Source organism: Cryptomeria japonica, chromosome 5 (genome assembly GCF_030272615.1).
Source record: "Cryptomeria japonica chromosome 5, Sugi_1.0, whole genome shotgun sequence".
Taxonomy (NCBI): Eukaryota; Viridiplantae; Streptophyta; class Pinopsida; order Cupressales; family Cupressaceae; genus Cryptomeria; species Cryptomeria japonica.
The window spans coordinates 527,420,133-527,445,161 of NC_081409.1; the positions used below are offsets into that span (position 1 = coordinate 527,420,133).

The following is a 25,029-nucleotide window of genomic DNA, read 5'->3' on the forward strand; positions in this document are numbered from 1 at the left end:
CGGAAGTGGTGAACAAATTGATCCCATGTGACCGTATCCTTGCTATACCCATTTTGTTCCTTGGTGTTGGTCCACCAACTGGCTACCTCCCCTGTGAGTTGATAGGAACCCCATAAAGCCTTGGTTGTTTTGCTAAAATCTCTTAGCTCAAAATACTTTTCCATTTCATTTAGCCAATTCTCAGCCCCTTCACCAATTTGCCTCCCATCGAACTTAGGAGGGGTGATTTTCTTTAAGTCCTTGGAGAGTTCCAATATGTTATTTTCCTTTCTATTACCCATCATATTCCCTTGATTGCTACCAGGGTTTCCATTTTCGGTACCACTTCTATTTTCAAAGTCATTCTGCCTTTCCCTAAGGTCCTGCATTGATTGTTCCAAGAAGTTGATTTTTATCTCTTTGTTCGGTTAGAAGGTCGATTGTAGCTTGGACCCCATCTTCGTTATTTCTTGGATTGTGTCGATCCTCTTCATGGTCTTCCTCATGGTTTTCTTCATGGTTTTCCTCATAGTTTTCTTCATGGTTTTCTTCCCTTTGACTTCTAGTACGTCTTCCATTACCCCTTCCTCTTCCTCTTCCTCTTCCTCTTCCTCTTGCCATTCTAGGTTTTTACCTGAGAGTTAAATTATGTAGTTAGTTCTTGATTTAGGATTTTAAAATTTAATTTCTACCATTGCAAAACATTCCCTTAGTTGAATAATTTGAAGTGAGCACAAGGCCTAGATTTGAATAAGCCCGTATCAAGATAATATATTCATTCAAATCAAAGGGTATTCATACAAAAGCTGAATTGTTATGTATAATAAGCTTGATCCTAAAAACCCTCAAAAATTCCTATTTATCTCAACTATCTCTCATCTATATTAATTCCAAATAATTCCACTAAATTCTATTATACGTGGGTGTTATTAATGTAGGTTTAAATAGAATATTTCCTTAAAACTATTTACCATTATCCTCCCCTTCCTCTCTTCCTTCATTGCAACATAGTTTGAGGATGGGAAAGAATGCATACATATATGTGAACTAGTACATAAACATAGTTCAACATGTTGACAATTAGTAGCAGGAATGCCCTCACTACACTTCAACAAAAATGGCCTTGCTACCAATGGCAACACTCTCTACCATTCATCTTTCAAATTTTGTGAATAGGGACACACTCAGTTGCCTGCAACACCTTGCAATTAGGGACACATGCAACTAGCCACAGATGATCAGTTGGACTGAGCCTTACTGATCTTTACTGTATTATAAACTAGAATCTTAACACTTAGCATGGGATGGGCCTCCACTTGACACATCAAAAGAAAAATATTCAATGGGAATCTTGTTGACACTAAACAACTCCTTGTGAATAAGGGCACACACAAATCTATTCACAAGGACAAACCTGATATTCGATTCAATACCTACATTCCTCCTCACTGCTCTCATGGGGAGTCTCAGTCGTGCTGCAAAATCAGAATCCTTAGCACCGCTCCCATTAGTAACCAATACTTTGTTTGTCTTCAACTTGCCATCTAACCAGTTCTTTTCTCTTTTAACACAATTAATCACAATAAGACCCTTTTCCTTGCAGTAAAATCACACAAATTGATCCTTTAATGCGTGGATCTGATTTGTCCTTGTTGATGATTAGTCTTGTTCTTCGTAAATAATATTGTTTCCTCCTTAATTGAGTCGACTCCATTTTCTTCATCTATTTAAAAAGAATTTACATCTTCCAGGCTGAGGTTAATATGTTCAAATTGATTGCTAACACAATACTGGCATGTCTTGCAGGCATACTATTTAATAAAACAACTTTAGCATCATTGTTATCTGCCTTGGGATTTATCCCAGCAAGTTGATTCATCAAGGAACAAAACTTATCTAATGACTGATATTGTTACCTTCCTCCATTTTAGTCCTAATAAATTCTACTTTAGGGCCATCTTTGTGCGAGGCTTGTGATAGAAACATTGTATTGAGATCATCCCATGCTTGCTTCAAAGTCTTGGAGAGATCTATGTGATGTGGATATACATCTGAAAACCCATGACCAATTATAGATATCACTTTTCAGTCTTTAATACTCCACTTTCCCACTTCACTAGGAACCTATGATTTTATTGCGATCACAACTACCCATAGATCCTTTTCAATCAGCACAAGTTGTATTTTGCAAATAAGCAATAATATGCAAAAAATCACGATTATACCTGATTAATTGTGAATCGTGGAGCCAGCCAAATTTTCCCCTGAAAAAATTGTGATTCATGAAAAAATACGACGATAGGTCAGTTCTTCCTCCCCTTATTCCCTTGTAAGCTATCATGTTATGCACTGTTTTACCTTAGAAGGTCATTACACTTCCATACATGGGTACCATTTTCCTATTTTAAACCATATCAGACACAAAGAGTTTATTAGTATCCCGTTCTTCCTTTACACTTCTCTGTGTGCTAATATTGAAGTTAAAGGCGCTAATCCTCCATTACACCAAGGCCTCATCTTTGCCTTGCATAGCTATGTGTCCAGTCTTACCCCCAAGAGTAGTAGGTTCCTTACTCAAGGTGAAAGCCTTAAGAAGCCTCCTAGCTCTATCACTATCAAGCTGACTGAAAGTAAGGTGCATTCCCTTGAGAAGCCTAGTTTGTTAGGGAAGAAAAAAGGTAAGAAAGTAACCCTAGTATGGTTTAGGAGGAGGATGAACTTCTTAAGCCGACCCTTGACAAAAGAAAGTTTGATGGCCCTAAACCTAGGGGTTCCAAAACCAGAAAGACGGACAAGGCTGCTAAATCCAAAAATGTCACAATTGACTTGGATGACATGGATACCGAACCTATTGTAGAAGAGGTTCATAAACAAGATACTGCTAAACAAGAAATTAGCCAGGGAGGCAGAAGGTCTACTAGACTTAAAGGGAAGGACATAAAGATCAAAGAATTTCTCCCGGAGAATGATGTTAATGTTGGTATTTTGCTATGGTTTTGTCATTGATGTCAACACTTGCTAAATACACCTACTTTGGAGATCTAGCAACATTCACCGGCAAACAATAAACTGTGCAAACAGTTACCGGTATATGGTTAACCGGCAGGATATAATGTTCACCGGTACCTGCATTGACATGGAAGACACTTGGTAACATCGAAGACATCATGTGGACACTTTACTTTGAAGTAATAATCATTGGTATATTCTCATTTGCATATTTGCTTTTACCGGCAAATAGGTCTAGGTTATCTAGGGTTACACCGGCAGGTTTATCTTCTCCAGATCAGCATGGCATGCTATGGAGATGATTTATTATTGTTGTAAATGCATTAAGCCGACATGTTCAATCGGTTATTGCATCGGATATTGTATTGTTTGTAAAATGTTTTTATTGTAATATCTTGTAGAGCCGACCTACTAAAATTGGTCTTAGGGTATGGTATAAATGTAAGATCTTATTTGTAAGATCAAGTGTGGAATGCGAAAAAGATTTTAAGGAAGGGTATATGCGAGATCAAGCAGGGATATACATGAAGACATCATTTGAAGGTGAAGTTAGGTTTTTGTAGAAGCATATCAGCATTACACCGGTACTGAATCCAGCATATGAAGATGCTATTTTGTGCAGTACATTCTCATTGGATTTAACCATCCAACTGTAGTCAGTGCGACTCCCATTTGTGATTGAGCAATGAGCTCTAGGTTGTTGGCCTTTCTGCATGTGCAAACCCCTCTTTGTACACTTACTATCTGCAGTAGTATCATCTGATTGTGGGTAAGGTTTCCCACCGTGGTTTTTCCCCTTACAGGGTTTCCACGTACAAATATTGGTGTCATGTGTTGTGGATGACTTTATGCTTATGTTTCATGCATTAATTCTTATCGGTATAGCAATTTTCTGTTAACACTGTTTACCGACATACTTAACTGTCTTACCGGTATTAAGCATTAAGTTGGTTAATAAGTTTTTGGTTTGAATTTATTAGACAACTGATTCACCCCCCCCATCTCAGTTGTCTCCGGGACCTACAGTTAACAGTGAGGAGTCGGAGTGCAGTCACTATGAAATTGAAATGGAAGAATTTAATGAAGACATAGTTGTCTGGAAGGATGAAGATGAAAAGGAGGTAGATTTCGGGATGCAGGATATGGACATAATGGAGGAGCAGGGGATAGATGAGAAGACTCAGTCCATGGAAATTACCTCAACTACTAACAATGAAATGATGGCTAACCTTAAAGCTCAAGTTGCTGACTTGCAGGTTAGAATGAAGGACCTTGAATCCAGAGCGGAGGGCCTTAAAGAAGACAAAAAGTTCTTGATGCATGCGGTTAATGCCCTTACTTTGATCACAAATGGGATCATGAGGAAGGCGGTTATGGGGGTGGTCTCTGGCAAGAGAAAATTGAAGTAGTACAAGAAGAATGCAGGCTCAAACTCTCAGAAAGGGGAAGATCCCAAAGATTGCAGTCCTAATGATGCAGACAGGAAGACTAACCTACAAATCGTGGAAAAGAATTGGGCTCTCATTAAAAGCCAGAAAAAGTATTCTGTGGATTTTGGGTTACCCTAGTTTTTTGCGAAGGGTTTTGTTTTAGGTTTATATATCTCTTTTATGATTTTAGTTAGACTTTTTGTTTAGGAATTTAATGAAGACACAGTTGTCTGGAAGGATGAAGATGAAAAGGAGGTAGATTTTGGGATGCAAGATATGGACATAATGGAGGAGCAGGGGATAGATGAGAAGACTCAGTCCATGGAAATTACCTCTACTACAAACAATGAAATGATGGCTAACCTTAAAGCTCAAGTTGCTGACTTGCAGGTTAGAATGAAGGACCTTGAATCCAGGGCAGAGGGCCTTAAAGAAGACAAAAAGTTCTTGATGCATGCGGTTAATTCCTTAACTTTGATCACAAATGGGATCATGAGGAAGGCGGTTATGGGGGTGTCTCTGGCCAGAGAAAATTGAAGAAGTAGCACAAGAAGAATGCAGGCTCGAACTCTCAGAAAGGGGAGGATTCCAAAGATTGCAGTCCTGATGATGCAAACTGGAAGACTAACCTATAAATCGTGGAAAAGAATTGGGCTCTCATTAAAAGCCAGAAAAAGTAGTCCGTGGATTTGGGTTACCCTAGTTTTTTGCGAAGGGTTTTGTTTTAGGTTTATATATCTCTGTTATGATTATAGTTAGACTCTATTATGAAATTTAATGGCATGCATGCCTATTATATGATTAGTCGATTAGCTATTGTCTTTAGTAGTTTAGTTCGGATGTTGTTTACTTACTGGACTTTTCGTTTATGTTTTTGATTATGTATGTTTGATTGTTGGTCTTTGTGTGATTCTAACAGTTCTGTGCTAGTGGCTATTTTTTGATGGATTAGCGATGTTGTTTACTGTATGGGATCTAGGCCCTTCCCTACTTGCTTAATCTAAAACTTTCTAGAGGAAATTTAATTAATGTCTTACATCATTAGGTTAGGGTTTGGGTTAGTGTTAAATTTATAGAATAAAGTTTGGGATCAAGGTTACAATTAGCATTAGGTTAAACTAGGGTTTAGGTTTAGGGTTAATTAAGATTAAATTAGAATAAAGGTTGCCATTACAATTAGGGTTAGTGTTAGTGTTAAGGTTAGGTTAAGGCTAGGGTTAAATAGGATTAGGTATCAATTAGGATTATAGAAGAAATCTTTGTGTTAGGGTTAGGACTAGGGTTAAATTATGATTAGGGTTATTACGAATAAAGTTTCAATAGCATTAGGGTTAATATTAGATTAGGGTTAAGGTTAAGATTAGGATTCAATTAAGAATATCGTTAATGTTAAATTAGGGGAAAATATTTCAATTACAATTGGGGTTGAATTAGGGTTATGGTTAGGGTTATAGCTAAAATTAGGGTTAGGCTTAAATTGGGGTTACGATTAATGTTAGTCTAGGGTTTAAACAAGGTTAACATTAGGGTTCAATTAAGGTTAGATTCAATTTTTAGACTATGATTAAAGTTAGGGTTAGAATTAGAATTAGAGATAGGATTAGGGTTAAATTAGGGCGATGTTTCAGTAAGGGTTATGGCTAAGATTAAGGCTAGGGTTCAACTTGAGTTGTGGCTTAATAAGTGTAGAAGTTAGGGTTCATTTAAATTAGGATTAACATTCAATTAATGTTTTGGATTAAGGCAAAACAGGTTTTGAAGGGACCTCGAAACCCTTTACAAAATGATTCTAAGAGGAATAGAATCAAAGATTAACATCCAAAACAGAACAGGCTGCATGGAAAAGCATCAGAAACAACAGCCAAAGAGATAGCAAAAGCCTAGCCAGGCACAAAAAGACTAGCAAGGATACCAAACCCAGACACAGACAAAACCAGCAACCAGAAAACAACTCATACCCAGTTACATAAGGCTTTTGAGGGTCTCAGCGACCTCAACCTCAAGGACATTCATTGTATCAACAACAATCTTCATTGCTTTGTAATCCACATTCTGAATAGCCGCCTTTTTCTTTATATTCCCATGGGTCCTTTTGCAGGATCCTTCTCCAACCTGAGCCACCTCAACATCATCCCCAATAATGACAACAGCCCTATCCTGTTGCTCAGGACTATTCACCATAGTGTTCATAACAACCGCAGTCTGTTTGACAATCTTGTGACTGCTTGCCATTATAGTTTTGAGGGTGTCTTGGATCTTGTTATAGCCTTCCTCAACACGGGTAATGCGATCCTCCAGCCTTTTCTTCAGCTGATCAACCCCTTCACCCGTCTTCTTAATGCAGTCCATAACCGACTTCTTCTCATCCTCTGTCCAATTCCCCACATTGTTCTGATTACCTTGAGTAGAACCAGCAGGGATCGCTTCCATTTTACTTCCCAGGGCTCTTTGGTTGATCCTTGTCTCCTTTAGTTCATGGAACAACCATTTGAACATGCTGAAAGTGTCAATAGCATGCTCACGAGCCATGCCCAACACATTAAATCCTTCCTCTTATCGTTAAGCTCCACACTCTTAAGATGAAGGTCTTCAATTCCAACCGCACCCACATTACCAACCTCCTTATTGGATGAAGGAGAGGTTGTGACATTGTGGCACTCAAGGTCCTTACCATCTTTTGCCCTCTCGCTAGAAGAGGGGGAGCCATTCCTAGCAGAAGTAGAGGACATAACAATATTCTTTTGCCCTTTAATACCCTTCCTCACCTTAGGTTTAGAACTCGAGGGTTTTTCTATTTTAGCTTTTTTCAGAGGGGGGAATTCCCTTCAGACCTAGACCCAGAAGCTTCATTGTCAGACTCACCTGCACTAGTATCTTCATTCTCAGATTCAATGTGGATATAAACATCAGGGGGATGAAGAGAACGAAAATGGGCATCAATAAGGACCAACAAGCCTTCGTGCAAGATAGGAAACTTGGAAGGGTTCTTGCGATGGTCACTAAAATTGACCCTAAGAGCAGACATAAGATAGAAAGGGAAAGACATCTTCACACCATGGCGGAAATGATTCAATATAACAAAGTGATGACCATACACCTAGTATAGCAACCATCCAAAGTAAGGTAAGTCATGATTACCTTAAGAAGCTTTTGCCAGAAAGACTTAATGACCGCAATGTCAATAGTAACTGGCCGTCTTTTTAACAATTTTGGCCCGCTCCGCCTCCTTCTTGGGGAAATTTTGCATAGCTTGCTTAGTATACACTCTGCCTCTGCAATACTTCATACCCTCCATGGATAACCCTGTGACCTGTGCTATAAGGGCTTCATCAACCAGGACCTTCCGACCATGAAGAACAATCGTTCCATCCTTCCAGTTCTAAGAAAAATAGTTCGTGACATCCTGATTACGCCCTTGTAGCTTCTCAATGTAGGGAGTAAACCCCCCTTCTCCAAAATACGCCATAGCTTCTTTTCATTCTTCAACTTCACACAGTTAGGTGACTCTATTCTTTTTCTCGCACCACCCATTCTAACTTGCTCTCTGAAAAAATCACTGCAAAGAATATTCAGAATGATAGTTAGACTCCAGAAAATGTTTAAAATCGCCCACAAAGCATGCGAAATAAGTTCGCATCGATTCTTATGTCCTCTCTGGCCACCTGTCTCAATTAGGAAAGTATCAATAAAACTAGATACACTCGGAGTCATTATGGCACAAGTTATCATACTCCCCTGACTTCGCTCATGGAACAAATGCATTGCAAATTCCGATTCCAGCCTGTCACCTTGGGTCCAACTAAGTTGATCCTTACACGTCACTCCTCTGTTGGCAAGGAAGTCGGTTGCCACATTGGCTTATCTGTATACATGAGCAATAATGCATCTATCAAAGGTTTTAATAATACATTTTGCCTTCTTCACCCATATATCAACATTCCAAACTAGTTTAGATTTGCCCTTTAGGTAGTTGATAATAATCTTTGAGTCCCCTCGACCCAAACGAGCTTAAAGTTGTAATGTTTAGCAAGTTTTAAGTTGTGATAGGCTCCTATAGCTTCAACGACATTATTAGTCTGTTTTCCTAGAGGGAGAGCAATAGCAGAAATGAAGTTGCCATAGTGATCCTGTAGCACCCCCCCATAGCCAGTTTGACCAAGGTTCCCTTTGGCTGCACCATCAAAATTGTTTTTCACCCATCCGGGGGGTGGAAAATTCCAGCTAATGTTGTCCCTAGGACCGACCTTAGGTTTGACCATTTGAAGAAGATGACCAAAATCCCAATCCTTGACAACATTGGCTTCATACTCCTTAAGGATGCTACTTTGAAAATGAACATTGGAGCTAACAGTCGAGAGATTATCAGAGATGGCTCTAGAGATTTTCTTGAAAACAACATTCAATTAATGTTATTGATAGAGTTTAATTATTGTTAGGGTTTAATTAGAGTTAGAGTTAGGCTATGATTCAATTAAGTCAGGATTTAGTTAAGGTTCAAATAGAGTTAATGTTATATTTCAATTAGGTTTAAGGTTAGAATTAAAATTAGAGAAGAGTTTCAAATAGGGTTAGGGTTTAATTAGGGTTTTAAGAGAAATCTTCAAGTTAGAGTTAGGGCTTAATTAAAATTATGGTTTGAATATTATTAGGGTTAATATTAGATTAGTAAGGTTAGGGTTAGGGTACTATTAGATTAGGGTTCAATAAGAGTTAGGGCTAGGGTTCAATTAAGGTTAGGGTAAAATTATGTCTATAAGAAAAATATTTGAGTTAGGGTTTATATAGGGTGTGGGTTAGAGATTAATTATGGTAAGAGTTTATGTTAGATTAGGGTTTAAATAGGGTTAGCATTAGGGGTCAATTAAGGTTAGATTTAGTGTTAAATTAGGGTTGAGGTTAGGTTTAGAATTGGAATTAAAGATATGATTAGACTCAGGGATGAATTAGCATTAATATCAATGTTAATTTATTGAACCATTTCACGTCAATCTCATTACAAGCAATTCTTTACTATTATTTATGAATATTAAATATTTTCAAATTTGATATCTCTTGGCATACTTAGATTTTTTAAAATATTGGTATGCTAGTATATATTAATAGTTATAAAATAAATTATAACTTAAAAATAATGTAAAATTTTAATGTATATATTTAATTATAAACATATATTTATAATTTTTATATGTTTTTATATGATTTTTTTTTTCATAAATATTGCTCAGATAAAGGCATACAATTCATTATATGAGCAATATATCCAAAGTGCTCCATGAAATAAATCTAAATGATAACAAACAAGCTTACATACTTGTAACAAAACAACCTCCAACTTATAAAACATTTGTCTCCACCTAAAACAGTATTTGCAAGCTAGGTATTGCCAAAACCAGTGGCTTTTTAATCTTTTACTTCAACAAAACAAATGCCTTTTGTTGAATTCTACCCCATATAAAGGACTTAGCAATTGCCATTATGGAATGTAAAGCTTTGGAATTGTGGAATATGATTTGATAAGATTTCTCAAATATTGAACCAACCCTACAAAACTCCTTGCCTCAATCACAATGAAAGTCTTGGACCCCTTCAAAATGGCTTCCAGATTTACTAAATTCCTAACAGTAGGTGGATTGCTGTCTGATCTCAGTTACTTCATAGACTTAGCTAATATTTGATCTTAGACTTAGACAACTATTTGGTGTATTTGGTGTCTGCCCTCTTAAAAAGTTTGTTGGCATTAGATTGTGATTGATGTCAACAGTTGAGATGTTGTGGTCTCAAGTAGGCAAAGTTGAGCAATGATGAGTGCTCCAAATTGGAGATAAGATTGGACAGAGATGTTTGGATGATGCATGTCCCAAAGGTAGATCAGATTGGCTGCAATGGTGTTGATGAAGAGCAGATTAGTTCAGGTTGGTAGAGTCGATCTGGTTAAGTATGCAAGCAGAGATGAGTTGCAAAAGAGGTGTGTGGGTTCAGGTTTGGCATTATTGCTAGGAGCTTGTTCATGTTGATCTCATAGGGTGATTGTCGCCACTCTTTGTATGCCTATGTTTATTGCTCAGAGATTTCACTTCGGCAAGACGCCTTGACTTCTTTGTAGATCCATCGAGTTTTGTTGATCAAGCTTTAGAAGAGTGTTGTTGAAAATCCACAGTGTTGAAGCATTTCGGTCTAAGATCTTTCGTGTCTCCGCGACACCCTTGCTGTTCGGTGTGACTTCGTCTTTCGGTGAGACCTCTTTCAGGCTGAGTAGATCCTCACGGTTATATTGACATCCCCGTTTCGGTGAGACTTTCGATGTGTCTTGTCTGTCAACTTGCAGTTCGCTGTGATTTTCTCTTTCGGCGAGACTCCTTTTGGGCTTTTTCAGATTTTTTGTGTCATACCGATGTCCCATTTTGGTGTGACATTCAACCGGTCATGCCGATATGGTGTCTTGTTCGGTGTGACTCTGCATTTCGATGAGACCTCTGTCTGCCTTTGCAGTCACACAATGTTATGCCGATATGATCCTTTTCATTGTGATGCATTAGGTGTCTTGCTGACGATATGTCTCTTTCGATATGACCTTGCTTTATCGGCTAATCACTCTCTGTTGGAAATGTTGCCACTAGTTTTTTGTTGTTCCATGAGTCTCGTTCCACCCGATCTCCGATCTCCGATAGTGGACCCCACTTCGCTGAGACATTTGACCTGTCTTGCCGATATTGTTCCTTTGTCGATGTGACCTTGCATGCCGAGTTCGTTGTGACCATTGAAGTGTCTCACCGACATGATTCTTTTTGTTGTGATCTGCAAGGTGTCTTGCAGATAAAGTTGCTTTTTCGATATGACTTGGTGTTTCAGCAAAACATTCTTTGCTTCATGTTGCCCTTTGGTGGTGTAGTGATAGGCTTCTTTTTGTTGTGACTTGAGATGTGTCTTGCCAACAAAGTTTCTTTTTGGTGTGACTTAGTTTTTCGGGGGAACTCAATTTGCCTTTTGTCAGGCCTTTAGTGCTATACCAATATGAATCTTTTCGCTGTGATTCATAAGCGTGTCTTGCCGATATAGTTTTCTTTTATATGTGACTTAGTACTTCAGTGAGACCTATTTCAACGTAACATCTGATGTGTCTCATCGACATGGCAATTCGGTAAGACTTTGCCTTTCGACAAAACCCAAATTGCTTCTTGCCGGCCCTTTGGGACTATAGCAACATGAGCCTTGTTCATTGTGATGGATGCAAAGTCTTGGCGAAATACCGCCAACAACAAGGTTTGATCAAACGACGCCCCGCCATCTCACAACTAGGAAGACTAGAGAAGGAAGTCTCTGTGGGGGTCATACTCACAGTGAAGAGCCAATATCTCACTAGCCCGTAGGAAGGAAATCTGATGTAAGATGATTTCGCGGGGAAAGTAAAATGGAAGTGTGAATTGTCCAGTCATCCCGCAGGTATATTTTTGCGATGCAGAGAACACGATGGATGTTCATCCAATGTTGACTTAGATGATACTCCACGTGGATGGTTGACTGAGGTTGACCCAATGGCACAAAGAGAGATGCTGAGGACATGGAGCATAGGGGACGAATCAATTTCCATCTGGATGAAAGGAGAGGTACTACAGACAGAGATTGCATACTTGGACACACCAAATGTGGTAGTTTGCAGTCCAATCTGAAATGATCGTAGGTAGAGATGAGAGATGAATGCATTTAATGGAGAACAAGTTGCAGATTGCGAAGTGGCTCCAAAAAGATCTGAAGATCTTCTGTCAATGAGATATCATAGCCATGGGAATATCAGAAAATCTCCAGTCGACAGGACATCAAGTCACAGGGCAGGTGAAGATTACTAATTGTAGTAATTTGAACGCAGAGACCAATTTAAAATCAGAAGAAGATGCAATTAATGATGGCGGCTAAGTAGGCTATAGGACAAATTTCTTCGAAGCTCGAGAAGTACATTTGAATTTTCTCTTAGAGGGAAATTCTGTAACGTATAGAGATGACTACTAGTGTAGTAAGGAGGCAAGTTGATGGTATGAGTGGAGGTGTGGGTGGAGAGAAGAGTTAGTGTGTGTGAAGCGGGGTAGAGTAGAAACAAGTAGAGTAGAGGAGAAGGTTTTGAACCCAAGTGCAGGATAGAAAAGAGGAGAATATCCGAAGGCACAAAGGAGTGATAGCTACTCAGAGAGTGCATTAAACACAACAGGTAATTCACACCAAGTGAAGCAGAGACAAAGGAGAGAATACTAAGGTTTCATACTAGTGAGCCGAGAGTAGAGTGCAAATAGAGAAGAGCACAGAGGTGAAGAGTAGAGATTAGAGATCAGAGAGTAAAGAGTAGAGGCAAAAAACCCAGAAGGTTATCCATACTGAGTGGGGTAGAGAAAGTGAATTGAACTGAGAACAAAGATCAAAAGACCTTGTGCAAAGAAAAGGCAAAGAGCAGGGGTTGATAGCAGAGATTGGAGTGCAAAGGGCGAAGCTTGTGAGTAGAATAGAGCAGAATCATTCTCAGGCGTAGATAATGCAGTGAGTTGCAAAACCTCATTTGCAACAAGGTACTCAACTTGTAGCTATATTTTCTCTTTTTTGTAATCATCTGAGTGGGTTCTTAGATCAGGGTTGGTGCTCCTTTGGGTTGGTGCCCATAAATAGTATAATCAAACTTTTCTTTGTGAGGCTAGATTAGAGCAGTAGTCTCTAGCAGCATTTCTCACTAAGGTTTTTCCCCACCGTGGGTTTTCCTTGTAGATCTTGTGTTATGAGTTTGCCCTATGTGTGTGTGTGCAATTATGGTTAATATCTCTGCTCATAGTTTCCTAATTTATGTTATTAAAGCTTAGATCATTTAGAAAGTTCAAGTTTTTGATTACCACTGATTCACCTCCCCCCCCACCCCCTCTCAGTGGTCCATTTGTGTTCCTTCAAAGTTAACTGAATATTTGCCTTTGTAATCAGAGATTTGAATATAAAGTATAAACAACAAAAACAATTTTCTACAATTCATAAGTTAAACTCTATTTTGTTTGCTCTCTATATCTCTATGATATGGAAATGGCCTTAAATTTTTTAAAAAAAGTAGTTTTTGTCTCTTTTTCTACAACTTTTTTATGTTTTTTTAAAATCCGATTTTTACAAAAAATCTTACACTTTTGGTTTGCTGATTTTTCCCCAAACAATTTCCTTCTATGGCAGTTTGACTTCCCATGTATAGAAGTCTCTCCCTTCAAACCTCTAAATGACATCTGTCTTCTTCATGGGAGTGTACTTCCCTCCACTCACAAAGAGTGTTGGGTACCACGGATAGTGCACTCATTGATAGGAAAAAATGAAAAAAGATAGCTTCGACTTCAGATGAGAAGAAGGGAAATCCTTTTATATTTCTTGGAATACAATTTTCAATAGGCTGGCAAAATTTCATAAGAAATTGCTTCCTAAGATAATGAGACATGGAATTACTTTGGTCTCTTTAGGTTAATTTAAAAATCTTTCTAAAGTTCACTTTATAAACTTTATATTTCTGACCATAAATTTTAAATAAAAAACAAAACTACTAGAAATATTATATAGATAATGAAGTTAGTAAAAGTTTCAAACTTTTATATGAACTATTAGAAACACATGGTGTTGCACAGGCTGCTATTGTATGCTATGTGCTGCTGCTGCATGCCTTATCTATCTTCTGTATGGCTGTGTTTCTTCTCCTGCAGCCCCGTTTACTGAATAGTTTTCCTTTCAACAGATTGTACCACAAAATCACATCTTTCTCTTTCTCATGTACTTTTCAGAACCATATATACATACTGCTCAACACACCTTGCAGTAAATTTCTCACAGCTGCACATTCACATGCATCCGATTTATGTCTATTTTTGGATCACTTCACTCCTCTAAACTCCATACTAACATATATAATTTCACAGATCTTGTCTTCCCCTTTGCAAAACATAAAATTTCACTTAAAATGGAGTTATGAGTCAAACTACACACCTGTTGTGACGTATTCACACATCGCCCCATTGCAAATGGGGACCCCTACTTTTTTGCTTTCTGGGGTTTGCTTTCTAGGTGTTTAGGGTTCGTCTGTTAGCCTTTGCATTTTGAGTGTCGCCAGGGGATCAATAGGATGGTAGGCTTTGCTTGAGCCAGGAGAGTCAGTAGGTGCCTGTTGACGTGTATTTTGTACACTATCAAACACAGAATAAAATACCCAAGGGTACCTTATCCTCTCTTGAATAAAGCCTCTGATTGCTGAAGATATCGCGGAAAAGGATCAATCAGGATGACTCCAAGGTTCTTGTATGTAGGGTCTCTACGTGTGGATAAGCTCTTTGTGGTATGATGTGATTTGCTGGAATCACAAGGGGACTTACATTTGATGATTGAACGTCTGATCTGCTTTGAATATTGCTGGAACACAGGCTCTTGCTAGCTTTGATTTGAAAAAAGGAAAAAAGACGAGGGCGAGGAAAGGATCTAATTCTAACACTAAGAATGTAAGAGCAATGAATGATCTTTGATGAAATTCTAACTAAGTCTTGTTTTGACATCGCTGGAACATCTCCACAAGGTTAGTGCGATCTTCAAAGGAAAGCTTTATGATGTTCAAATCATCACTGCAGGCATAGACACCATCACGCTGATGCATATCAATGAAGAAGCGATAATTGAAGTTAGGCTTAAGCTGAACGATTCCAGTTGACTACGCAAGGCAAGTTTGCAATCAACAAACTGCTAGTAGTATGGATATACGAATTTCACCATCAATCAAGCACATTTCTTCCACTCATCTAATAACATGAAATCAAATATGAGAAGTATAAAGACCATGCAAATTGTCGAATCGACCCATAAATTTCACCATTTCTTCAATGAAGTTACAAGTCTTTTACAACAACATCTTGGCAACAATCTTTGCCTTCTCTCTCTACTCTATTCTAATTGCTATTCTAATCACCTTCTAACTACTCTCTATTCACTAACTCCTTTCTAACTACTTTCAACTCTCTCTAACTATTCTAACTAATTGCCTTTACAAAATGAAATGCCAGGGCTTATATAGTGCCCTCAATACAATTCGACGGCTTAGATCAATTCGAGATCAATGGCCAAGATTCAACAATGAAAACCCTAATTAGGGTTTGTTACAACCATTACATAACATTTAATGCCTGACCAATGATAAAATTGTATTGCTTGGACACATGTCCTCTCTAGAAAATTCCACCAATGGATAGCTGGGGTAGGTACATCGGAGTTTGTGCCACCTTCCATGAGTTAAGTACATTGAATCTGGACATGCTGAGGTGGACCACACTGATTGGAGAAGTGATGACTAGGATGCCACCTCGTCTGACACTTGTAACTTGGTAGATATTCAACTTGATGTTGTTGAGAAGCTAGCTTTAATTAATTCATCTGGAACTATCTGCTTCTTCAACGAACCCTTGTTCTAACTTCTTGTGTCCTTGATGTGCAGGATGATTGATGTACCTCGCCTTGGAATATTGGATTGGAGAAGTCGCCCTTGATGACGTTAGTCCAAAGAAGGTCGTCCTTGTCGATGCTAGGCTGGAGGAGGTCGCCCTTGTCCTGGCTTGATCGTCTTGGAGGAGACCATCCTTGATCTGGCTTGATTTTCCAACTTTGGGATCTCCATTTGATGCCTACACAACATTTCAAAATTAGTAATATATCTTGAAATCTAAAAATTAAACTTTAAAAGGAACTTTCAAGATTTTAATTAGGAAATTTCATGATAAATCTTGAGTTATCATTTCCTAATTAAACATGTAATACTTAGATTTTTCCAAAAAATGTCTAAAAAAATCAAACCTTGAATAAGGGTGTCAAGATGATTTCTCCATACCTCCTCTTGAGTTTTAAACTCTAAGAAATGATGTAAAAATAGATGAATTTTGCTAGGCAAAGTGTAGATCAAAGCTCTCCCTTGGATAAAATGCACCTCCTTTAGCTTGGAAAAGAACTCCACCTTCCTCTTCAAAAATCTGGAAATTCGCCTTCAAATGTCTTCAAAAATCTGGAAATTATCCTCCAAACTAGCAAGAAATACGCCTCTCCAATAGCCTTCAAGATGAATTTCGCCCTCCTCAAATTGCTCTTCAAGTTCGCATGAGAGATAATGCAAGAATGATTTGAATTTGCTAAAGAACCTCTCCCATTATATAGAGCACTTACCTTCTACTTACCCATGAGGCCGACCTAGCAAATAAAGGTGAAATAATAAATAAAACCTTAAAAGGAGTAAGCCGACTTGCCAAAGGCAAAATAATGCCTTGTGCGCTCCACATTTAATTTTTTATTTCACAAAAAATTAATTTTAAATGCCTTTATAATAGAAATTCGATTTTTTTTGAGGCCCAAAATTAATTTATTAAATGCCAATTTAATTAATTTTTTCAAATATTTCGAAGTTGATGATTTTGGCATCTAGTGCGATTTGCTAAAATAAGGCAAAAAATAATGAATTTTGATAACTTCGCTCTGGTCCCTTGGAGAGGGACAGGAGCGCCTTTTCACTTTTGTCCTCAATCCTTCATTTTTTACGTTCAAAACCTCGTTCCTGACGTTCAAAATGGCATTTTATCTAGAACTTTAAGTTCAATTCATGTGATCTTTGGAAGGAGTGTGCCTTAGAACATTTTCGCCCTGGTCCCTTGGTGAGGGACAGGAGCGATTTTGCAATTATAAGCTCACTTGTGCTTTGCTAGTCTTCGAAATTATCTCCAATGGATGAATCTTGCCCTCTTTCATTCATTTCAATCACGCAACTTGCCTTGCCTTTGCAAGAAGTTTGTATTTTTAGAAAAGAGGGACGGTCCTTCAGTGAGGGACGGGAGCACTTTTGGAAAAGTGGGACGGTCCTTCAGTGAGGGACAGGAGCACTTTTGACATCTTGGCGTACCCTTTTGTTCTTTAAATCTCTCAATTGCGTCCAAGGCATAAAACATCCTTCGTCCTTCCCATCCAAGTCAAGTTTTGCCATAAAATATCAAACAAATAGGAGAAACTTGAAAAAGTGGCACGGTCCTTCAGTGAGGGACGGGAGCACTTTTTGTCATTTGGGTTGATTTACTCCTTTGTAGACTGCTTAAATTATATTCAATGGACAAAACATGCCCTCCTTGATCTCTTCCAATCATAAAATTGTCTTGATCCTGCAAGAACAGTGCAAATTTGAAAATCAAGCTCCGGTCCTTCAGTGAGGGACAGGAGCGATTTTTGTCCTCAAGGCCAAATCACTACAATTTTCATCTCAAATTTCCTTTGCTAGGGAAGATTTCACCTTACTTCATGCTATGAATAAAAGTTAATGTCCAAAAAAGGTCTAAAATTGTGCATATAAAGAAAAGCGCTCTGGTCCTTCAGTGAGGGACAGGAGCGAATTTGACCTTCTAGGCAAAAAACTTCATCATTTCATTGTCAAGTCTGGATGCTCTATCATGCTCATTTCGTCCTTCATTGTGTCTTTGATGTTTCAATTTGACCAAACAAGGTCAGGAATGACTCAAATAAGCCTTTTCGCCCTGGACCCTTGGTGAAGGACAGGAGCGTTTTGCCTTGGTCCCTTGGAGAGGGATAGGAGCGAATTTCGCTCTGGATCCTCAGTGAAGGACAGGAGCGAAATTTGACTTTTCGAACTCTCTATCAGGATAATTTTTATGGAATATCACTTATACTTTAAGTTATATTCCATATATACTTTCAGGATGTTTGAGAGTGGTTTCAGACCTCCAGGAGTTATATTGCAAAATCTAGTTTTTTGAGGTTTTTCAGTTTCCAGACTTAGTCAAATTTCAGGATCAGGACATTCCAGACTTAGCCAAATTTCAGGATCAAGACTTTCAGACCAGCAGGACCTGCTATCCTATTGATCTCCCCGACAGCACTCAAAATGCAAAGGCTAACTAACAAAACCCTAAAAGACCTAAAAAAAAAAAAAAAACCCTAAAAAGCAAAAAAAAACAAAAAACAGGGGTCCCCATGTGTAATGGGGCGATGTGTGAGAACGTCACAACAGTGCCCCAGAATTAGGGTTTCTTTGAGAGTCTTCTTTAGGGCCTGGTTTTGCTCTTGTTGCTAATTGTGTCTTGCTTTGTGAGTGGGTATCATCCTTGAAGGTCTGAGTTAGGTCGAGTTGGTGAGTGATGAAGTCTGGAATGTCATCCTGATCTTCAAATGCCCTGAAATTTGGCTAAGTCTGGAATGCCCTGATCCTGAAATTTGGCTAAGTCTGGAATGTCCTGATCCTGAAATTTGACTAAGTCTGGAAAACTGAAGGATCCTCCAAAAACTACATTTTGCAATATAACTCCTGGAGGTCCGAAACCACTCTCAAACATCCTAAAAGTATATATGGAATATAACTTAAAGTATACTTAAATGTTATATTCCATAAAATGATCCTGACGGAGAGTTCAAAAAGTCAAATTTCGCTCCTGACCCTTCCAAAGGGTCCAAAGCGAATTTCGCTCCTGACCCTTCCAAAGGGTCCAGAGCGAAATTCTCCATAAGACATTCTACTTTGACCAAAACCTAGAACTAATGCATTCCTAGGCTTGAACGAAGGCAAAAGCACTTGTTTGAATGAAGAAATGCGAAAAAAATAAAGTCAGGATCATGGCCTAAGGTGAATTTCGCTCCTGACCCTTCCGAAGGGTCCAGAGCAAAATTCATATTTCCTCTATTTTTCTCCTTAGCTTGACCAAGTTTGTAGACTTTTGAGGCATAATTGAGAAGGTTTGATGCAACTTTGCCTTGGAGAGGAGATTTTAGACCTTGGGATGATGGATTCTAGCCTGGGAGAGGAATTTTGCTCCTGACCCTTCCAAAGGGTCCAGAGCGAAAATCCTTATAACACTCATTTTCCTTCCTTGTTTTGGCTAGGCGTTGGCTTGATGGGAGATGAATGGGTATGTTTTTGCCTTGAGAGGGAGTTTGATTGATTTTGAAGAACAAGATTTTGGCCTAAAGGAGAATTTCACTCCTGACCCTTAAGGGTCCAGAGCGAAATTCATCATAAACCTTGTTTCTTGACTTGAATGGATTAGAAACCTTGCTCCTAATGTGGATGATGATCTAATTTTGCCTTGTGAAATGGTTTGAAGCTTGAAAAATGAGTAATTTAGCCAGGAATGAGATTTTCGCTCCTGACCCTTCCAAAGGGTCCAGAGCGAAAATCTTCCCAAAACACATTTCATCTTAAGTTTGGCTAATTTTTGAGTTGCAAGGTACCTTGGAAGGAAGCTTGGACATTCTTATTGCCTTTGAAAGGTTTGAAAGCATTGAAAATGAAGGATTTTGGACCAAAAATGAAAATTTCGGTCCTGACCCTTCCAAAGGGTCCAGAGCGAAATTCCTAAAAGCTCTTACTTTTGCAATAAAGGAAATCAAGTTTTGATTTGTTATGGCATGGATGGAAGGAAAATGACTTGCTTTTGCCTCTTGAGGTCGTTTTGGAAAGTAGAAATGAAGAATCTAGCCCAAGTTAAGATTTTCGTTCCTGACCCTTCCAAAGGGTCCAGAGCGAAAATCTCTCTAAGAGGCATTTCTTTCCTTGTTTAGCCAAATCTTGATGACCAAGACATGATGAGAAGAAGAATGAGCATGATTTAGCCTTTGAGAATGTTTGGAAGTTATGAAAATGAAGGATTCTAGCCAGGAAAGTGAATTTCGCTCCTGACCCTTCCAAAGGGTCCAGAGCGAAATTCCTTATTAGCCTACTTTTTTGACCTTTCTTGGACATGAAACCTTGTTCCTAGGGCAATGAAAGATGAAATCCTACCTTGCAAAGAAGTTTCAAGTTGAAAAAATAATGATTTTTGGTCAAGAATGAAAATTTCGCTCTTGACCCTTCCAAAGGGTCCAGAGCGAATTTTCTCAAAATCTCTTTTGCTATCAAGTTTTTTGCTAGGTCAAGTGTGGGATGAGGCAAAATCAAGAAGAGCATGCCCTTAAGAATGACTTTAAGTTGTTAAAGACCATGAATGATGAAGGAATTGAGCCTAGACAAGATTTTCGCTCTTGACCCTTCCAAAGGGTCTAGAGCAAAAATCCTTGAAAACATTGTTTTTTCAAAATTTTGGGCAAGGCCAAGCTAGGACAAGGGTGTGAGAAGGCATTTGGATTGCCTTAGAATGAATTTTGGTTGCCAAGAATGCAAAATTGAAAGCATGAAAATTTCGCTCCTGACCCTTCCAAAGGGTCCAGAGCGAAATTTCTAAAATTCCCCTTTTTCCTTGCAATTCAAGATAAGATTTTGGTTTTTATACCATGGGAAGGAGAAAGACAAGATGTTCTATGCCTTGGGAGTAATTTGAAGTTGGAAGGATGGCAAGATAGCCCTAAGACAAGATTTTCGCTCCTGACCCTTCCAAAGGGTCCAAAGCGAAAATCCTAAAACCTACCCATTCCTTTCAAATTTATGCTAAGACAAGGCTTGATTAAGGTAATAAATGCCCTTGAGACTACCTTTGACTTGATGTTGGTTTCCAAAAGTGATGATTTTAGGCCAAAGGAGGATTTTCGCTCCTGACCCTTCCAGAGGGTCCAGGGCGAAAATCCTAAAATCTCCTATTCTGCCTTGCAAAATCAAATCAAGCTTGGGTTGGATGTGAGAGGAGAAGTGTTTTCTAGCTTTTTGAGGTGAATTCAGCTTGAAATGATGAAGGAATAAGCCTAAATTGAGAAATTCGCTCCTGACCCTTCCAGAGGGTCTAGGGCGAAATTTCACCAAAACCACCTTTCTTCCAAATTTTGTGACAAGACAATTGCAAACTAAAGTGAATTGGGATAGAAGAAGTCTTTAGGAGTAACTTCAAGTTGCTAGGAAACATTGAAATTGAAGGAATTGAGCCAAATCAAGAATTTTGCTCCTGACCCTTCCAAAGGGTTCAGAGCGAAATTCATCCAAATCACCATTTCCCCTTTGTGTCAAGACAAGATTTTGATTCCTAAGGCATGAAAAGACTGGAGGGAGGTTATTTAAGCCTTGCAAGATGAATTGAGGTAAAGGAAGTGTAAAATGAAGCCTAAAGAAGGAATTTCGCTCCTGACCCTTCCAAAGGGTCCAGGGCGAAATTCCCATTATCACCTAATTTGCCCATGTGAGAAACTAAAGGATGGATCCCTAGACTTTGTTGGACTAAAGCAAGCATATGCTCACCTTCCGGAGGATTTTGAAGTCAAAAAAATGGAGTAATTGAGGCCTAACCAAGAAAATTCGCTCCTGACCCTTCCAAAGGGTTCAGGGTGAAATTCTTATGAAGCCTGTCCTTGGAAAGAATCTTAAGCAAACTTCATTTTGATATCTTCTTGTTGATGATTTAAGGTAGGAAATGCTATGTTGAAATGAATTTATTATGTGTCCTTAATCATCTCTTGATTTGTTTTGCAGAGAAAAGAAGTCCGGCATCAACAAGGACGACCTTCTCCAGTTCGGCATCAACAAGGATGACCTTCTCCAGCCCAGCATCAACAAGGACGACCTTCTCCAGACCAACCTCATCAAGGATGACCTCTTCCAGTCCAACATTTGAAGGAAAGACAAGGTGGCATCCCAGTCATCACTCCTCCAGTCGGGTTGGTCCACTTCAGCATGTCCAGATTCAATGTACCTGACTCATCAAAGATGGCACTAACTTCGATGTACCTACCCCGACCATCCATTGGTCGAATATTCTAGAGAAGACATGTGTCCAAATAATGCAATTATTTCATTGGCCAGAGTTGAGTTGTTGTAACAAACCCTAATTAGGGTTTTCATTGTAAAATCTCGGCCATTGATCTTAAGTGGATCTGAGCCATTGAATTGTATTGAGGGCACTATATAAGCCTTGGCTCTTCATTTGTAAAGGCGAATAGTTAGTCAATAGTTGATAGTAGGTGAATAGTTAGCTAATAGTGAATAGTCAGTTGATAGAATAGCAATTAGAGTAGAATAGCAAGAGAGGGCAAAGATTGTTGCCAAGATGTTGTTGTAAAAGACTTGTAAAACTTCATTGGAGAAATGGTGAAATCTATGGGTCGATTCAACAATTTGCATGGTCTTTATACTTCTCAGATTTGATTTCATGTTATTAGATGAGTGGAAGAAATGTGTTTGATTGATGGTGAAATTTGTATATCCATACTACTAGCAGTTTGTTGATTGTAGACTTGCCTTGTGTAGTCAACTGGAATCATTCAGCTTGAGCTTAACTTCAATTGTCGCTTCTTCATTGACATGCATCAGCTTGATGGTGTCTATGCCTGTAGCGATGATCTGAACATCACAAAGCTTTCCTCCGAAGATCACACTAATCTTGTGGAGATGGTCCTGGGATGTCAAAACAAGACTTAGTTAGAATTTCATCAAAGGTCGTTCATTGCTCCTAATTTCCTCGCCCTCGTCCTTTTTCCTTTTTTTTTCAAAATCTAGACTAGTGAAATCCTGTGATTCCAGCAAATCAGACGTTTAGGTTGTCAAGTGTAAGTCCCCTTGTGATTCCAGCAAAATCACATCATACCGCGAAGAGCTTATCCACACGTAGAGATCCTACAAAAAAGAACCTTGAAGTCATCCCGATTGATCCTTTTTGCGACATCTTCAGCATTCGGAAACTTTAATCAAGAGAGGATAAGGTACCTTTTAGGTATTTTATTTTGTGTTTGGTTGTGTACAAAATACACATCAACAACACCCAAAATAATGACAGATATCCAAAAGGCTTTTAATGAATAAAAGTGAAAATTATAGCAAAGAATGTACAGTGAATGAGGCTTACAAAATGTTGAACCAAAGATTAAAAAATAATCAAACCAAACATACCAGTCTGCATAGACGCTTCAAGCATATTTCATAGGCTCTTATGAATACACCATTTCTCTGCTACCAAATGTTGATTTGAAATTTCCACATCAGGTATAATATATTTATTCAAAGAAAAGGGTAATTATACAAAAGATGTCTTGTTATGTACAACAAGCTTGATCCTAATAACACTAATAATTCCTATTTTATCTCAACTATCGCTCAACCATTTTAACTAGGAAACAAATCCACTAAATTCTATTCTACGTGGCTGCTGTTACAACTTTACAACAACATAACTGTAGGTTGGTTCAAGTAAAATATTAAGTGTGAATGACTAGAGCAATCTCTGCATATCATTAGTGTTGTTGAATTTCCATCCATGCTTCTACATTCCTTTTCTATATATCACGTGGAATTTGCTTTTGGTCCTTTTTCAATTAATTCTTTACTAGAGGTGCAATAAGCACTTGTGTGGTTTAATTTGAGTATCATATCTATTTTGCAATAGCTTTGGCAATCTTTTGGCCTTTAATCAACATTAAATATAAATAAGTCCTTGCTGTAATTTGTGAGTAACTTTGGCCTAACACCATATCTCAGGCTGCATGAATTTTGGTGACTTGGCTGATCTCTCTGTCTCTAGTTCATCATTGCTTGACTCTGGTTTGTTTCTCAAAATTCATCACCGGGCAGCTTCAATACATGACAATTCTTAGCCATTTGTATTTATACTTTCCCCATCACTTCTATCTAATTATTTTGCCAAGAATAGTATGAGCCAAGGTCTGGCAAACAAATAGTACTCTCTCAATGACTTTGAAGCTGTGAGTACCCTATGTATCTTCAGATTTCCCAACCATAAAATGATTTAAGGGATAAGATTCATCCGAATGCAGCTTCAAACGTAACCTCAGTCTCATACATTTGTGCAACCTCTGTTCCATTTAGCAATGCCACTTGGATGCTTGTCTCCACTCAAAAGTGTGCCACACGGTACTAATGCAGCTCCACACATCACTGTTTTGCACACAGTTCTCATGCACCTTGTGCAGCACTGCTCACCCACATAAACATGGTCCTGTATGTAGGTGCACATGCTTTCATCTAGTTATTGATTAGTTCAGCACATGAGCATTCAACACGTGGCAGCCTTTGTCCCACATGTTCTTGTGTTTCAACTGGAAACCTGCACCACAAGTAGCACCATATGGGTTTGACACCTGGCACCATCCTGCCCACATGTGAAGTGCACCATACATATGTGACAGCTGTCAGCATATTGTTGAAGACCTAATTGATGACCCATATGATTAAAAACTTGCATTGTTGTACAAGGTACAGGTAGAGAAGAGCTAACCAGTAACTTTGCTGCATATATGTCATTTCACGTATCTTCTCCTATACAATACATCTGCCTTTCAAGTATTTCATGACTGTTGCATGTCCATTTGCATTTTAGCTTAAGGTCTCATTTTCTTACTCCATAATCTTGTAGATTGCTAGCTAATTTGCAGGTTTGTCCACCGATCCACCTGGGAATTGAATCAGACATTCGCTGATCATATGATAGTGACTGTCTATTTATATTTAAAGCATATATGATTACAATTTCAATTTATTCTGCAGGGTAAGGAATAAAAATATCCTCTTAAAGCCCAGTTCTATTTATATTTCCTTGATTCCTGATGGTTAGGTTCGTGAGGCATTTCGGAGGAAGTGTGAAGACCTTACGCAACAAGAGTTGGATGAAGAGAAAGTTCAAAGTAAGATACAAGATTTGAAGGTTTGACATTGTTCCCATGT

The 25,029-nt window shown here is 38.5% G+C and overlaps 1 protein-coding gene across 3 annotated transcripts in view; it reads left to right on the forward strand.

Annotated features, from left to right (window-relative positions):
* LOC131069164 (NAD(P)H-quinone oxidoreductase subunit U, chloroplastic) overlaps positions 1–25,029 on the forward strand; it is a 76,015-nt gene that overhangs the window by 44,240 nt on the left and 6,746 nt on the right. For all 3 annotated transcript variants that reach the window (XR_009112116.2, XM_058004519.2, XM_058004518.2), the window contains exon 3: positions 24,920–25,009. Coding sequence is in view for 2 of the 3 variants with exons in the window: in XM_058004519.2 (XP_057860502.1) it covers positions 24,920–25,009 (90 nt within the window). In the remaining variant the exon portion in view is untranslated. The remainder of the gene's footprint in view (positions 1–24,919; positions 25,010–25,029) is intronic.